Here is an 18,905-nt window from a genome sequence, read left to right on the forward strand (position 1 = left end):
GAGGCCCAAGCGAGTAAGACCGAAAGAAAAAGCTAGTGTAAATCAGCTGAAAGACTTACCTTGTTGGTCAGCATGCGGCAGGTGAGGACCCCGAGTGACCACCAGTCTACAGCATGTCCATAGGGCTCCCGACTAAGAACTTCTGGAGCTGTCGACAAATACATTCAATTCATTAAAAAAACTGCACTTATTACAAGTAATTTAACTAATTATAGCAGATTAGCTTTTATTTTGGCATAAGAAATTACCACGAATCATTCAGATGTCAAGTATCAGTAGTACATTGAGAATACATATTACTATTATTATGAACACAAATGAAAAAAGTACCTTTTTCTTCAGAGGGGCTACATACGCGCACACTAGCGCCACTATAAAATCCTTTATGTAATGTAACATGATCTATCAAAATCATTTTCATATTTTCGCTAATAAACAAAATAAATTGACAATAATATGATTATGGCGCTAGTGTGCAGCTAGGTAGGGCTAACGAAACGAATGATCTTATGTATGGTCAGATTAACAGCACATTCGAGGAAAATTAAATCATCTGCATGTGTAATTGAATATCTATATAACTAAATGTAAATGTTGAGTATCTATATAACAAACTAAATGTTATATAAGTCTTATAACGTCACATCACTGATGCGATCGACAAGACATATAAAAACAACAAAAAACATATAAGTACCTACATTTCCTCTCGACTTGTCTACGTACGTATAACGTGTTTCACATTCCCAAATTAGACGTTAATGCCACCATCATTGAACAACTGTAATACTGTAATACGTCAAAGAAGTGGAAAATTGCATCAAAACAAGAATGGCAATGAGATAATTAGCTGCGGTAACAAATCACAAGTATAACTCCGCTTCAATATACTTAGCAACACTTTTGAGTGGCAGGTTATCAATAGCATGTATATTATTCGGACAGGAGGAAATTATTGACGTCGTTTATGATTTTTATTTTTACATTTCAAACCAATTCAAGTTATTCAAAAACTAATTAATATATTTTGTAAGAATTGAACTGGCGAGATTTTTAGTCTTCATATAATGATGTATTATTATATGAAGCCTGAATATTATATGAAGAATCATTAATAGATATATTATGCCATTTGATTTTAAGTCCACCATTTGTACAATTATTTCCATTTTTATACGCATATATTTTATTATATAATGTATATTTCCCCTTATTAAGATGTATGGGCAATATTTAGTACATGCAATTAAAACCTAATACAGCACTGAGACCAAACAGATTTGAAAAAAAAATCAATCGTTACCGCCCTCCATTACATTCACACTTCTTGTGCTCTACGCACCTAGCATTCCTCCATTCATACAATTAAATTATTAATAAATGTATTTAAATTATAAAATAAAATGTATGTACTCTCCGATTGAAGGAACATCTTGATGTCGTGTAGCACACGAAGTCTTCTTCACTGACACTTCACAATTATAGTAATTTAAATTTATGTATGTACTTGTTTTTAGGTTTCAGTATGCATTTTCTTTTTTTTGGAATAAATTCATTTTTGTTACTTATTTTATTTCGTTCTGTCAAATATTGTGTACTTAGTGTCATAGGGACAAAACTTATTTTAACTAAAATTGTTTTAAAAATTCTTCACAAACAAGTGTAATAAAACATATATTTTCTGATATACACCTCATATACACCTGTACCTATTACATATTGGTCATTGATAACTTTTTGGTTTTCAGAAATATGAATTAAAATTATTTAAAGACGCAAATGTTTCTCGATATGGAACTTATCCTATAAAATCATAATATATTTTTTTGTAAAAGTAACGGGACATGCTGATACAATTTATTGCTGTTAAGCTATATGTGTTTCTCAATTGATTTGTACTATACTATATCGAGTTCAAATTAGAAATTCTAAACTAAAAAGTGTCTTAAGCTATCCATCCAGTAATCATGTAATCATAAATATGAGCTTTAGTCTGACTTAAAGGAAAAATATAAATTAAAACCAAAATAATACTTCATTATTTATTCACATTTTAATCATATAAGTTATCACAAGACTAAAGTTTTTTGTATTTTTGAACTTATACATCACAACATATACATTTTCATTTACCATAAACTCTAATATAACAGCCGTTATCATTCACGCACGACATTAATCATCTTTTTAAAAATCATCTGTCAAAATAAGGCCATAGCAAGTATAGTATGTACGGCACTACGTATTACACATATCAATATGACAAATGAAAAAGAGAGAGAGAGAGAGAAGTACTCAACAGCCCCAAACTGACTATTCGCTTTGACAATTCTGTAACCAATCAGGGTTATCATAGATTCCTTGTGATTGGCTAAAGGGAAAATCGTCAAATTCAAGTTCGCTGTATGAATACTAAATAAACGATTTAATAAAACTCCTTTTAAAACCACACGTGTAATACTTAGCTCCGGATACATTAATGTATGTGTAGATAGATATATATATATATATATATATATATATATACATTGTGCTCGAACTACAATGAAAAAAGAGGCACACAATCAAGGTATTTTAGAATAGAATAAAAATATATTGTCTTATCACCAGATTTTTTAGACTTTTGAAAAAATATACGATAAGATACTCGCTGATATGAAGCGTGCAAATGTAAATAAACAATATTAAATGAATTGAACAATATATTGTTTTAAGAGTATAAAACGATTAATTCATGCGACATTTTACTACCATTTCAATTAATGTGGTGGACATTTTTGTTTTGCCTTTGAACGTCAATATTTTAATTAAATCACTGCAGTAACATCAAAAGTTAATATTGCCGTTGCACTCACAATAGCGTCCGACGCCATGATGTGAGAGAGACGACACAATATAAATAGTATAGTAAAATGCCGCTTGATAAAATCTACAAGACCGAAAACAGCCACATCTTTGGTCGCCAACATTTCTGACAACGCATGAGGAATCAAAAAGGAACATTAGTCAATTAATTCATATTATTTTTGATTCAACACGCTGCAAGGTACGAGTGCATAAGAAACTATCCTCCGGTCGAGATGACATACTTAAGCTAGAGACAACTGAGGTAGGGGTTAAATCAGTAGTATAAGATGGATGGACTTATTACAATGTCCTAAAAATAAACCTAAAAGCGTTTCAATTATATACAGACTTAAGAGTCGAAAGTTTTAAAAGTTTTCGAAATTCCAAACACGTAAGTACATTTTTAATCTGTTCTTATCGCGTCAACTTAAAATGTAATGTCTCTGAGGTTATTTTTCACCTTACAATACATACAATCAGGGCATCCGAAATTTCGAGGACTAATCACTTTTTAAAAAATTTAAAGTTTAAAGAAATATGTTTAGCCAAAGGTCTACGCAAATGAATATGAAGTCCTTCAAAGACAATATTAATTAATGTTCTCCAACAAATATCACATTAGCGTAGAAAAAAAAAAACAAAATTTTCACGTAAAAATGGAATACATATTTGAAACTACTAATTATTTTTTTCATGCATAAAAAATAATATACGACGAAATGTACACGTCCTATTCCAAGTGAGAAGTGTTTGGTTGTCAGACATCATCTGCGACGAAACACCAAATGTATCAATACCAGTATTTTAGTCTCGTAATATAATTAAATCGAAAGGACTATACAATAAAATCTGGCTTCTTAATCTAGCATCCTCTTACTCTATGAGACTTTTCATGCACCATCGCTAAACTAACAATTATTACATATTACGCGGCCTCACCGCTTATACATAGCTGAATTACGCTCAATTGCTGTAGATATTTTAAATATTAATGACACTTCATTACCCTGTGTTTTATAGAAAAATGTGGCAACACTGAGAGCGACATTAATGTTAAAAATTGATTACAATTTAGCGTACTTCGATAAAGCTCTCAAGTTATCCGATAATGCGTTATTCGAAGAATTAAAAATGAGAAAATCTATAACCGTACTGTACATTGTTATTATACAAATTTCCTAACACTAACTCGTTCAAAATCTAGACATATCGTCGATGGCTCCATATCATCATTATACCTACACTTAAATTCATGAATCAAAATATTTTTTACACTTTTCCGGCAATTATCACAAAGCAATCATTAATTTTAAATATAAAAACACACATTAGTCACATGACTATAATATTTTACACCGAGCATCAACCGTTCATATTCCTTCAAATAGAAATTGTTCCAAAATCCTAAAGTAATTAAAACTATAGTATTAATAATAATTAGCGCCACCGATCGCCATTAAAAAAAATATTATTAGTCGGTGACAACTTACAAAAGCCAGACGTTAAACCGAATTGCAATCACGGAAGTCTGACATGCTAGGTAACTTTAATTCTAGAAAATATCTTTACAGTGTGCATTAATATCTTAATTTAAGATTACATGTTAACTTAAATAGAGAAACACGAATAATCTTAATAAAACATATGAATGAGTGGACACATCAACCAGCCTTGCGAGTCGTAGCTCAGAAAACATTACAACTAAACTAGAACTATTAAAGTTACAACAGGCGAAACTGTTAATCATGCATACATTGAAATTATGCCTCTTCTAGACGTGAGCCAAATACTTTCAGTATTAAGTTCGCTATTCGTTTATAAGATTTTTTTTAGACTAATGAAATAAATTATTAAAAACTTCACTACATAAAAATCCAATAGACAAGCGTAAAGCGCAAGATTTAGAATAGAAGATTTTATATTTATACATACATATACATATGTAACCTGACATACACCTCGACCTATGTAGAATAATGGTCATCATGCCGGACTGCTATACAATTGATGTCGCAGGTTCGACCCCGTCAGGTCAAGATGGATTCTTTTTTCAGATTCCTAGGTCTTGGATTTTTATCTATATAGGTATGTTATAAATATAGTATCGTTGAGTTAGTATCCCATAATACAAGAAGTCTCGAACTTACTTTGGACCTAACTATATCTGTGTGATTCTGAACCAAAATCTAAAGCCTGATGTAGTTCAGTCTGATGTATTGGCTTACGTGTAGAAGAGACATGACGCACAAAACTAACATACAGTCATAATTAGCTGGCGTGATACTGGAAACACTTTTACACACGAAATTTTGTGCACAAACAAAGCATTCGTAAGTACAAAAGCAACTAAAAAATTTTGAATAATATTATATTAATTCATCAAATTGTAAAATAACACATATAATTAATCACAACAAACAATTAATATATAAGAATTATTTACAACTGTCATAAATTAAAATCATTGTAAATAAAAAAAGTAAATAATATTGAAAACTTGCTGTGTATATCAAAATTAAGAGCTTAATGGATGCCTTATTGCACATAAGGAATATTGCTCGATGGATGACTAAGCAGGTTACTAATTATTTTCATGAATACACAGAGAGTGTTTAATAATTTGGTATATCAGAACAAGAGTTATTATCGCCGACAAAAACATACAAATTCACATTCTCAAGTGTTAAATAAAAGTGGTAATCAAACGATAATAGCATCACAAGGACAGAGTATCACGGATCAGCTTCCGGACCGTATTCCCGACGGAGGTGGGGGGGGCTCCGGACAGACTATAGTGTATCTTGAACAAATACGGCTGGATGTCGGTGTACGTAGTGTCGAATATGAGATCGGCGTCCGAGCGGCTCGGCATCTTTGGCACGTACTCGTGTCTGTTTATTATCTCCGTAATGAACACAATCTTGTCCTGCAGCATTTCGACAACGCTCTCGTGTTTGCTGTGCATATCGTGGTCGTTCCTGGACTCCGTGAGCTCACAGTACACGGTCCACACTTCCCACGGGACGCACTCGGGCTGGAAGGGCCAGCGGGCGCGGCGCTTCTGGAAGAACTCGAGGCTGATGGAGCCGCGGGGGGGCGCCGACGTGCCGTCCACACCTCGCAGCAAAGCTGAGAACTCCGATATCTCGCGCTTCACATTCCTCCCGAGGAGCTCAGACTCGCAGCAGACGTATGTGAAGTCTATGAAGTCGCAGTCGACGTCCACGTAGCTGACGGTGCGGATGGAGTAGCTCTCCTCGTTGTTGTAAGTGAATTTCCCGCTGGAGCGGTGGAAGAGGACGGTGTGGAAGATGCCGGCGACGACCTCGTCCACCTGGCGGCCCTCCATCGCCAGCTCGAAGGCGATGCTGCGCGCGTTCATGGCGGCTCAGTGGCCGGCGCGGGCGCACGATACTGACATAATCACTCACAGTCCCCGCGTTACGAGCGCCCGTACGAACTCACACGCGCACTATTCCGCCCGGCGCCGGATCGACCCATTTCTATCTAAAACACACGAGTCAAGTCCCAAACTGAAATGGAAAATGACCGCTTTAGTAATAGCATGCGTCGTTATTGATAAATGGTATCTAATCAAATAATATATACGTTTGAGATATCGCTTGTCAATATTGTCTTAACCGATTTCACTAATTAAGGAAACTGCATATCGGTTAGTTCCTTTTGCACTAACACAATACCTTAAATAGAAAATTAAATATTATATATTACAATTGTACAACAAATAGCTGTCAAACGAGTTAAAATAAGTGCATTTACGTTACGTGGTGCAATTAATGTGGTGTAACGTCGTAACAACTGATAAAATATATCTGTTTATATACGACTTATTTCGTCACAATGAATCAGAGATATCGACGCATGTCATAGTCCAATCTAGCCGTCCTGTCGACGTTGAAGGTTCTTTACACAAAAAAATATATATTCAAACATACATTTCATCTACAGAATTTCTAATTTATTGTGATGACTGTATGCTATGTATCATACAATAAATGTGAATCATATCCTTTTAGGTAGGTAATAATAAACAAATTACTTACTGGCCTATTTTCCACTTTAAAATATATTTTTTTTATAATTAAGAATAATTAATTTAATAGTTACTGGCCGGAAACTCTGAAAACTCTGCCTAAAAATATATTGTACGATATCGATGAGATATCTAAAACTTACACGTCACAGTGATATTTCATAATGATTGTTATGATATTTATTTTCTCATGTTTTTGTTTTTAAGAACTACACAAATTCACCGTTAAATAAAACACGCACCTATCACTTAAAATTTCCATGATTAATAACAACGTCAATAAACATACAAACAAAGCCATTGAACTCTGGCAGAAAAAGAAGCGCGCAAATACGTTTTTCAATTGTTTACATTCATTTTTTATTTATATGATAACTTTCTGTAATTATTTGCAATCAGTATGTGATTTTGTAGAACAATAGAACATTTTTTTTATTCTAAACTTGAATTAGTTTTTCATATATTTGTTCCTCCAGTTTAGCTGATCGTAACATATCAACTATAACATTATTAGTACAACAATTTTAAAGGTTCATCTCTTAATGCGATCCAGTTTAGGACCTAAGCTATCAGCATCGCAAATTCTCATGTAATTTTTTAATACCAAACTGATTCATATCATGTTCCTAAATTGAACTACGCTGCATTTGGATCATTCCTTAAAGTTAATGATCCTGAATTTTTTATGCCATTAGTGTAATATAATTATTTCTAGTAGATAATGCCATATGGCGTTAAGTCAAGTAGTTTTGAAATAAATATTTATATGTAGGATAATGTTGTGTTTTGTGTAATAATTAACTTACCCATATATTTGAGAGTGCCGCAGAGCGTGGTAGTCCGGGAGCCAATGGACAGCCACTTGGAGAGCCCGAAGTCAATCAGTCGTATGTGGCAGTCCGAGTCCAGGAGAATGTTTTCTGGCTTCAAATCTCGGTATATTACGCCCGCGTTGTGGAGGAAATCTAAGAAGAATAATCGACTATGAATTGTAAGATTTACATAAAAAACCGATGCAACTTAAGAACTGAGATTTTAGTGTGTTCGCAACTCAAATCTCATTATCGAGTCGATTCGCAGTGAGACGCAGCTAACCAATCACAGTGCGCCATTGTGACGCGACGACGACCACACATCAATGTGATGCGAGTATGGGTCTTTTGAATCAGAGATGGGTTCACTTTACGCCCAATATTATTCCAGTTTATTTGCTAAAACGTTGGCGCGGATCTTATTGGGAAGAAATTGAATTAATTATTATTATACATATTTTCTAATTTCCTAATGTATGTATAAAGCAAATAATTTTATTACCATTATCGGTTACATCACAGCTGCATTTATGAATATTTACAAGTTTTCAAGTTCAACACAAGGTTTATTAACTTACTTCATTCATGAGAATGTTATAGATATCCTAAAGAATGCTTGGGTAGATAACCTAACGTTGTACCACTTTAGCCTTCATTCTATAAAATTGACTGGCCAAAAGACAGAAATGTTTATTTACCAATGCAATTTTAAAATGTATATGAACTTTTTTTACCGAGGTTAGCAATCCACATTATTCATTAGCTTAAAATATATATGCATATGTGTGTGTTTAAATGATATAAAACAATTTTGGACTCGTGCGAGATTAGTATATTTGAATACAAATTGAAATCTTACCAAGAGCAATAGCGATCTCGGCCACAAATATCTTCACTATTTCCTCAGGTAACTTGCCAAACTTGTCAAGTAGTGCTAGAAGTTCTCCTCCAGGAATGTATTCTGAAACTAAAACAATGACAAGTTTAGTATCCATACTATTAATAGGTTTATAATTCCAGGTTATACCTTCAAATTGATCTCGAATCCCAGTTGATTAAAAATTAAAATCGTCCTAACTAAGAACGAAATCTTCGATCTAAGGACGATACTTACTTCAAAATCTTCGAATCGTCAAAAATATTTTCAGTAATTTTAGACACGACTATTTGGACACGACCTACACCAAGCGCTGTTATTTACAAACTGAGAGAGATTTTACAGCGTACAACATGGCGACTATGCAACAGCTGTTTCGGGACGGGTGCAAAGTAGAGCAAAAAAAATTTTTTTTGTAGCATAGGGTTCAACAACAATTGTTTTGAATTCAGCTTGTATACTTTTTTCTGGGTTGGCTAATGCAAAATCTATCAGGTAAATTTTTTTTCTGCATGTCCTTTGGCCGCATTCAAAGCGAGGGTAAGATTTGGGCATGGGTCGAATGTAAATAGCGCAAAAAAAAGTTTTTTGTAGCAAAGGGATCAAAATTAGTTTCGAATTTCAGCGTGTATACTTTTTTCTAGGCTGGCTAATGTAAGTTATCAGGTAACATTTTTTTATCACTGAATGATTTTTTTTCTGAATATCTTTTACCAGATTCAAAGCGAGGGTTAAGAAAAAAGATTTTTTTTATATGGCCGCTAGTCAAGATCATATAATCTGTGTACTCAATAATATACAATTATATTTTTCAAATTTTACTCTTGGACCAGTCTTAAGCGGCTTGTACCCCATATTTTTTTTATAGCCAGAGTTTTTCTTCCTCATTAACTATGAAGTCACACTACCTGGTACGCAGATGGATTGCCATCGTCACGTTTTACCTGCAAGTAGTATAATGATCTTTCTAGCTACTCAAATCACCTCACAAATAAAATAAATAGGGATAAATCTCAAAGTATGAGACAGCTTAAAAATTCTAAACTTGTATCAATCTTCGATAACATATATAGATGAATATCGTGGCACAAATGCAATGACAAAGCTATATTTTAAGGATAAAATTACATACTATACATACATAACAAAAAAAAACAACACGTACTACTTATTATAGAGAAAAGGTGTTTTTCAGATAAACTTGTTTTCCTTATAAAATGATAATTAGCGCAATTGTTCACAAATTAGACACGGGCACAATTTAAGAAAAAGAATGTCTGTTGTTTCATTTCTGAATAATGGAAATAGATTTTTTTATTCTATTTCCTAAAAGAAATATATTTTCGAAAACACACAGCACCTATATTATTTATTTGGATGTGTGATCATTGATCACTGAATCTGATAAACTGTAAAAAGGTAGACGGTCGAATAAACATGTTATCGCACTTCGTACTATCGTTTTGTTATTTATAGAAGTTTGGGTAAAGGTGAATGGCGGTTCATGACAACAAATGAGATAAAAATGCGAGATACTTACATAATACACAAAACGAACCGACACTTTGATAAAAATCTAAATTTCCCGGCATCCCGGCAGGCACTGATTATTTTTATTTTATCACGTTATAAAAAAACGTTTCATTTTAATCCAAAAATGGCGGACACTGCTCGTGTGGTGTTTTATTAACAGCAAACGAGTTGTACACAACTATGGCAATGAACTTTAATTCGGCAGCACCATTGAAGCCAAATGACCCCGTTTCATCGAGACGACGCGACACCGAGATAGCAAAGATAACACAAGGCGTGTTTTGTTTATCAAGTAGTTTGCCTTCTCATTATGATTCTAGTAATCACTAGTACACTAAAATCAACACGTAATGAGTCTAATAAGTTGTTTGTTTGCTTCTTTTCATAGTAGTATTTGCTCATGGCTGAGGTTCGTGGTCATAGTTGGAATGAAAAGCACACAGCTTTATTTGCATTATTAATGGAGTGATTTGCTATTGCCCGCTCCATTTCACACAAAGTTAATAATCAACCACTGTGCCGGTGTTTCCTCACGATGTTTTCCTTCATCGGAAGCAAGTGCTGGCCGATGAAAACTAATATACATAAGACAGTTTATCAACAAACGCCAAAATAGCTATGAAACGGCCACGATGAAGTAATAAAAAGATTGATATGAATTTAGTGTAATTAATTTAAATTTGAAATGCCTTATCTGTTTTCACTTTATTTACCTATATACCGTACATAGGTAAAAAACAGTATTTTGGTATACAATTTAAAATTTTGGTAGCGAAAAAAACACTGAATGTGTCAGGTTCTTCTCCTCCTGCGCAGATTGTAAAAGCCAATCAAGGAAAAGGGCTTTAAACAGGAGATTCTTCTCATAGGCGATATGCTAGCAATATCACTATCAAATCTCAAATCCATAAGCAAGCTCGTTATACAGCTAACATGGATTTCGAGGTTTACGTTGTGTCTGTGTAGCCGTGTATAAAATATTTCATACGTTTATTTCATTCACATTTTAATATTTTTGGGGGGATTTTTGTTCACGGTCACAAGCTGCGCGCGTCATCTGTCACTGGGGGTGTCTTTCAATGTCTCCTGTTTAGTTTGAGGCTATGACGCCGTGAAGCCAGAGTACAGCGTGAAAAATAACTTTAAAATTTTAAAAAGTCGTCTGTAATTTTACAACCGGCCGCCTATTTGACGTCAACTTTCATACATGTATGAAATTTCGCAATGATATTAGCAAAACGTAGATGCGTTCTATATTCATGAGTACACGCCCGTCCTACGTATAGAAGATGTATGTATGAAATTTCGCAATATAAATTTAAATATTTATTTGATATTTATCCAAAATCACTTGAATTACAGTTCAACAGCTGAGGCATAATACATTTTATAAAGGGTTAATGGAGAATTGGTGCCCATGCTAGCTAGATAACCAAGGCAATGATATAAGTAAAATGTAGATGCGTTCTATATTCGAGAGTACACGTCCCTGATCCTACGAACTGCTATAATTAGAGTAACGATAACGGTCAGCCACGGTTCAACTGACAGTCAGCTCCAGTGCTAATGTCTGATAAAACTGACGTGACTGACATACATCTACCTAGGGGTCATTACTCTGCTTTTATTTATCTTTACATATCTAATTAATTGGTGTAAGTTTAAATGGTGCAAGTCATTCACAATGCAACTCACTCTTCCATCTTTTAGGTCTGTTTGAAACTGGATCTTACAAGTTCTTGAGTTTTGACTGCCCTATTTGCAACGACAAGTTTATCTCGAATTGAGCTTAAAAATGCTGTATGGCGTTAGCAAGACATAATTATAGCTGCGAATACATAATACGAATACTGATATCCGATTTTTCTCAAGTCGCCTAAGGGAATGTGACATGTTTCAATGACTATCGCCATAACGGCACAGAACTGATAAACATACACCCAAACATCACAAGCAACGCTGCAACCAGTGCTCCTTTTCATATTAGTACTCCAATTAGTCTGGGTCAGCGTAAAAAATTACCTTAAAATATTGAAAATTCGGCTGTGATTTTACAACCGGCCGCCTACTTGACGTTAACTTAGTAATGCTTTTGTTGCTGCTTGGACTATGTGTCGCCTCTTACGTCATCTACGGGAGGATATGTAATGGTCCTATTCTAGGGCAGAACCACACGCCACATCGCTACATATTTCGAAAAAAACACCGATGCTTGTTTTTCAGCAGTCAACATTTTTTGCCCCGCACAACTTTTCTCTGTTCCTCCTAATGGTTAGCTGGGAGAGAATGCTTATAGCATTAAGTTCGCCATTTGTTTATAAGTATGATTTTACTTAGAACAATAAAGTTTTATAAGTTTTAAAAATAAATAAATAAACATTTAAACCGACGCACTGGTTTCCTCATGATGTATCTTATAATGGGCAGCGATGAATATACAAGATGTCGTACCAATATAAAGCCTTTTCTTCGTCTGCCACCGAGACACGGCGCCCGCAATGAAGGAATGGTGGCCACACGCCGTCTGTATACGAGCCTCTTCTTTCACTTGTCGTATCGCGTTCTCACTCACGATCTATAATTCAAACGAGATGTTACTAATGCATATGAAAGATTTATTTCATTACAAAAAATAATAGTAATAATACAAAAAGGAAAATTCGCAACATGCTTCGTCAATAAATAGACAGGAAATTCTTACTAATATAATTATCTGAATATTAAAAAAATTGGAATGAAAACCTGCTTATGACGATCAATGATTCTCTTTTACAGAAGATTTTTCAGAGGGTCGTGGTTGAGATGAAACAACTATTTTCTTGGCGATATTACGTGATAAATATAGCAGTTTGCCCTTGCCATCTACGTTTCATCTACAACATCTACATTTACTGTTAAATAGTAAGACAAGAGAGACAAGAGTATGATTTCCTCTCGAAAACTACAAAATGGTAGTTTTAAAAAAATCTGACTTATTTATATGTTCATGAATCAAGATTGGTATACAAACAAACACATGGGACATGGCTATAATTCGAAAGTGGGACCTTTCAGTTCACAAATAGGCGTTTTAACCACTAGGCCAGCACTATTTCACCATTGGGTTCAAATTCATAGGAAAGGAATGACGCCTAGGTATACAATATTTTTTAAACACTGTCATTCCGCTTTTGTCTATTTTTCTCATTTATATTAAATTCATTGCACATATATTAAAAGCATATTCATAGTTGAAGAAGATATGTGAGCGAATATAGAGAAGACATCAGTCATCTGGAGTGAATAAAAATGCATTACAATAAAATTCAATTAACTCTTATCATTTCACATAAAATCTCATTCGGTCTTGAATCAATAACAAATTAGGTAAATAGGTCAGCAAGATAAGCTCGGTGATAAGGGCACAAAATACTGAGCAACATTTCCTAGTGTATTAAGGATTTTATTTTACCATGCACTCTGCACGACTTATACAAAATACTGAATATTGCCCGTAGTGACTTTCCCATGGGAACACAACTATTTTTGGATAGATTAGTACCGTAGATTCATAGTCGTATTCCTCATGGCTGAGGGTCGTGGTCATAACGTGGAATTAAACACACACAACAACTTCATTAATAATGGAGTGGTTTGACATTGCCTTCTCCATTTCACACACAAGTTAATAATCAACCAGTGTGCAGGTTTCCTCACGATGTTTTCTTTCACCGGAAGCAAGTGGTGGTCGATGAAAACTACTATACATGAGTCAGATTGGTATACAAACTCATGTGGTCCGAGTAGGATTCGAACCTGAGACCTGTCGATCACCACCACCACACACCACCACCGCTTCTGATAAAGATCAGAAGGTGAAAAGGGCAAATTTGCAATTAATTGTGTTAGTAAATTAGTGTAACGAATTGATGTGCTTTCGACTGCACTTTATCCTTCTCTATATCGGCCTATATAGTGCCTGAATTTGGTATATCTGTTTGTTTGTACAAGAGGAATTCTAGATGCAGTAACAGACTGTAAGTTATTACATTTTAGCCGACTATGTGACGCAAAGTACCCCCCTTTTTTGTCATTAGCAAATATACATAGCTGATCACTGAAAAGCACAAAAAAAATTACTAAAGCCAAGCCACATATGAGACCTGCGACATAAAAGTGCATGTTGTAAGTTGACGCTCTGTCATTGATAAGAGGATTATTCTAAATAGATCTTAACCTACTTAAAGTTCATATACTGATACTATATCCTTACATATTGATATAAAAATGTCCTCCGCTATGTCTCTCTGTCTGTTTGCAATAAACAGATTTGCATGTGCTTTTCACCAAAAGCTTTAGGTTGTTTAGGTGAATAATTTATTATGATAATTTAGCAAAGCAGGGACGGCCACTAATTTTCTATTAAGTTATAAAAAATTTGTGCAGGAAGATAGACAAAAGAGTTTAGTTAACAATATGCGGTCGTCCAAATCAAAAGGGACCTTATGGCGGCTAGCACTTAGGTCTTTATTGGCGTTGTTTTGTATTGGAACAATGGCAATTTAAGTGCTAGCCGCCATAAGGTCCCTTTTGATTTGGACAAACATATATAAAAAAATTGAGTTTAGTTAACAATATATTATGACTTATTGACTGTGTAAAAGTAAATAATGGTTAATTATATTAATGACTATCATTAGCATCAGTTGATGACCGAATAGTATATCATTATGTCAACTAATCAGGCTAACTTTTGTTAGTACTAATGAGGAATTGTTTGCTATTAATAGACATCAGTTGTGTTTATCCACAATAGAACCAGACCAATTAGAAAAATGCAGGGCATTGAAGTCGTAAAAGCCATGTTCAGATGTCTTTAGGTGACTTGAACAAAAGCTGACACCAGTGTTAGCAATAACACAATAGGTTTATGATCAAATGTTAGTGAACTCTTTAGACCTATATACCTACACAAGCAAATAAGACAATAGCAAAAATTAAAATATGCTTACCTGTCCTTTACTCAGTACTTTCAAAGCATATTCTTTGTTTTCGCTAACTTTTTTCACTTTGTACACTTCTCCAAAGGCTCCCTTGGCTATGGTTTTGTCAATGTGAAAGTCGCTCTGTTGTAGCTCGGTTGAAATGGGGAATTCAGGCAGGAAAATTGATTCTTTATGGGCCACTGGCCAGGCAGTCTTACTGGCTTCAAGTGGATTTTTTAAAGTGGAATCATTCCATCTGAAATCATTTTATTATATTAACTATATAAGCTTATATGATAACAATTATACTTCGCTGATATTAACTTGAAAATCTTGCAGCATTGATACTACCTATTAAACATTTCATTGATTATGAAATTAAGAAGCAATCACACCAGATTGTTCTTAATACATCAGAAGAATTTTAAGATGGACAAGCTTTGATGAAATTTGACAAACAGAGAAGTCGATGAATTTCACCAGAAATTTTTTTATTGCTTGGAAATGTATAATGTTGGAAATGTATAAATGTAATAGTTAAAAAGAATTGTGGTTAATGCAGTACGAGAGTTAAAAGTCATTTGATAGTCAACATTTAAATCAAATTTATCATAGAGGAATATGCTAAATTAGAAGTAATCAATACCACAACGAATCATAGGCCCTATGTATCGCAGACCAGTTTCTACATAAAGTACTTACTCAAGGCAGAGATGTACCTTCCATACAATAGTAATAACAATGAATACAAACCTTCGTCGGGATACTCGAGACCAAGGTCGAGATGCGCTGTACACGGACTGATTGCTTGTAACACTCAGGAACGACCGCCCGCTAAGGTTACCGACGAAATGCGACAAACTAAACTGCACACAAAAAATAATCACTATAAATCGGAACTTAACAAAGAACTGTCAAAATGATGTAAACTCATCATTGAATTCACCAAAAAATAAACTTGGAACACTCAACGCAGTTTCAAACCAAACTAGACAAAGGCAACGTATATTACGTTTTTGTTATGCATGAAAATATTTATTACGTGTGTTCAGCTGGGGATGACATTTGCAAGTTTTGGTTTGGTCTCTTCATCGCAATTACCTGGCTGGCGAAGGCTTGTTTATCACGTTGTGAAGGTATAGATTGGGAAGAGTTTCTGTACTGACTATTTTTGTTATACGAGTTGCCCATTAAACTAAGTTTTTATTTGATTATTGGCTGCTATCGATCTATTTTCTTTTTAACAATACGGTACGATTATTATGGTGTGTAGTAATTTTTCTTCCAGACCAAAGACAACTCAATTTATACTTATACTTTTTTTTCTCTATGAAACCATCTGTCAGTCAGGCAGTTCATTCATTTATTCTCATTCATATTCATTCTCTATGTTCATTTTTTTTATTGTTACGTTGGCTAACATGCCGGATGTGGCTGTGACCGCTTTGTTTGGGGTAAATAGGGACCAAGGGAAAGAATATTTTAAACAAAAACAGGATATTCGCCTCGCCACAGATTTAAGAACATTACGTACCTAATATTCTTATAACTGTGTAATATTCACATAGAAAAATATTTTTGAGAAAAAATCTGTGACTTTCATTTTCTGTGACGGTTTCATGGTTTATACATTTTTATATAGACGACATCGGTGGCGCAGTGGTAAAGTCCTTGCCTCTGAACCGAGAGGTCCCGGGTTCGAACCCCGGTCGGGTCATGATGGAAAATGATCTTTTTCTGATTGGCCCGGGTCTTGGATGTTTATCTATATATGTATATGTTATAAAATATAGTATCGTTGAGTTAGTATCCCATAACACAAGTCTCGAACTTACTTTGGGGCTAGCTCAATCTGTGTGATTTGTACTAATATATTTATTTATTTATATGTAGGTATGTAGTTAGGTCATGGAATTACTAGTATCTATATGAAGCAGGAACTATTTCATACATCTATGGAAGGTAGGTAAATTAAATACCTGGCTTTCATTAAGAAAAACTCCGAGGAAAAAAAAATATTTGTCGTCATAACAACTTCATGAAAGTTCTAACTTGGAGAGTCTCAAAAACTGTGAGTTAAGAGAATCATAAGATTAAGGATTTTTTTTAAACTTATTTGATATTTCGACATATACTTAGATAATGATCGGGAGATCAAGATTACCACCTCTTCGGAAAACTATTGCAAGCTTGCTTCAACCCAGATGCTTGCCAAATATACCTATAATAAAGTCCAGGCAGTATGCTTCGAAATCGGGTAAGAATAGTAGTAGCACAGAATTGGAGTGAGAGTTTTCTCAATCTAACTGGTAGTTATGTACCTACAAATGAGTTAGGTACATAGTGTACATACATAAGTCACAGACTATAGGTACATTAGTTATTACACATAAGGGTAAAATGTATCACAATCAATTTTACGCTGTTATCCACGACAAATATCCCACGGGAACCATATATTTTCTGGGGAAAAACATTCTGTGTCTTAAACTGTGTTTAAATTTAATCTAATCAATCAGCAGTTCTGGCGTCATTGAGCCAAAAACTTCCTCCACTCCAGCTTCACTCGTATCCAATGTACCTCTACCGTACCTAACTAGCTTTTGCCAGCTGCGTGAATTTTCCGCGGGAACAATTTTGTGTTCCAGGATGAAGGTACATCTAAGTATGTCCTTTTCCATACTTTTGCGTGTAGGTATACTATGCTTCTAAGATGATTGGTTGAGTAGTTGAAGCGAGCAGAGGTAACAAATAAACAAACTTACTTTCGCATTTATAATACTTATTAGTTGGGGTTAGGTAAGTATATACTAAATGACAGTTATTAAACGCACACATACTTTTTTATTTCCCAAACATTATGCAACGCGAAAGCGAAAGTTTAAAAGTGGTCATATAAGTTGGGAGCTGGGAATTTATGCTCAAAAGATCCCCTGAAATAAGTAAGTACTTAAGTAGGTACCCACTTTAAGTTGTACCTAATGGTACCCATATATTGAGGATGGGCAACGTCACGCTTGGCATAGTCAGGCTGTTTCTTATGAAAATGGATCATTATTGTGTTTCTATATTTCATTCACAGACTTTTGTGACGCACACATGAACGAGCTGCCAATCCCGTGTGGCGATTTTGACCTTTACTACTCAGATTGTCAGTCTTTCTACAATAAAGTTTTTGTTGGTGGGATACTGTGGTAAGTATGTGTATTTTAAATATACCTAAAAACTCAAAAAGGTTTGCCGTTTGGTTATGTTATTTTGTTTGAACGATACGACTTACGGGGGAAGATCTTCGATGCAGAGGATCGATCTACACGAGGTAGTGAAATAGTTTAAAAGTTTAGCAGACATCCAAGTCCTACCACGAAACAAATACGTAACTCGTTACTAGCGTCCTTATGCTGTTTCTTTTTCCCATATCGTGTAAAAAAAGAGAACCTGTGGACGTAATGACGTGTTACTTATTTTATGTTGGAGAATTTTGGATGTAACTTATTGAGGAAGGAGCCGAGGGCGGTTCACTATTTAACTGCACTTTTTAAATAAGAATGTTTTCGTTACCACACAGGTTCGTGTTCTCATTTGGATTTATGGTGTATTCTGGGAGTTTCTTTCTCAACATAAGACCACCCAGCCAACCAGGCCCGCCGTCTGATATGGTCTTAGATGATGCTGACAAGACGTGTTGAATAATAATAAATTATATTCAGTGTTAGTTATGTACTAACTAAGTACATTGTTTTATTTAGAAAGCTATCGCTTGCAGTCCATCAGTCCTGTTTTATCATGGATCATTCACTATATCAATTCATCACTAA

General features: G+C 34.5%; 2 protein-coding genes across 2 annotated transcripts in view; both read right to left on the reverse strand.

Moving 5' to 3' along the window:
- Positions 1-16,430, reverse strand: part of S6KL (S6 Kinase Like) — a 59,418-nt gene extending 42,988 nt beyond the window's left edge. The window contains exons 1-7 of the mRNA XM_053753341.1: positions 16,189-16,430; positions 15,841-15,953; positions 15,115-15,343; positions 12,575-12,698; positions 8,573-8,680; positions 7,708-7,866; positions 60-148 (exon numbers count right to left, since the gene is read on the reverse strand). Of these exons, the coding sequence (XP_053609316.1) occupies positions 60-148; positions 7,708-7,866; positions 8,573-8,680; positions 12,575-12,698; positions 15,115-15,343; positions 15,841-15,953; positions 16,189-16,278 (912 nt within the window). The 5' untranslated portion in view covers positions 16,279-16,430. The remainder of the gene's footprint in view (positions 1-59; positions 149-7,707; positions 7,867-8,572; positions 8,681-12,574; positions 12,699-15,114; positions 15,344-15,840; positions 15,954-16,188) is intronic.
- Positions 2,029-6,374, reverse strand: Atg101 (Autophagy-related 101). The gene has a single exon (XM_053753344.2). The coding sequence runs from the start codon at positions 6,227-6,229 to the stop codon at positions 5,564-5,566; it is 666 nt and encodes a 221-aa protein (XP_053609319.1). The 5' UTR covers positions 6,230-6,374; the 3' UTR covers positions 2,029-5,563.
- Positions 16,431-18,905: the final 2,475 nt, after the last annotated feature.

Source organism: Plodia interpunctella, chromosome 13 (genome assembly GCF_027563975.2).
Source record: "Plodia interpunctella isolate USDA-ARS_2022_Savannah chromosome 13, ilPloInte3.2, whole genome shotgun sequence".
In the NCBI taxonomy this organism is placed as follows: domain Eukaryota; kingdom Metazoa; phylum Arthropoda; class Insecta; order Lepidoptera; family Pyralidae; genus Plodia; species Plodia interpunctella.

What these genes read in the sequence shown, in the direction of transcription:
- Atg101 (XM_053753344.2), bottom strand. Translation starts at nt 6,229, where the DNA reads ATGAACGCGCGCAGCATCGCCTTCGAGCTGGCGATGGAGGGCCGCCAG.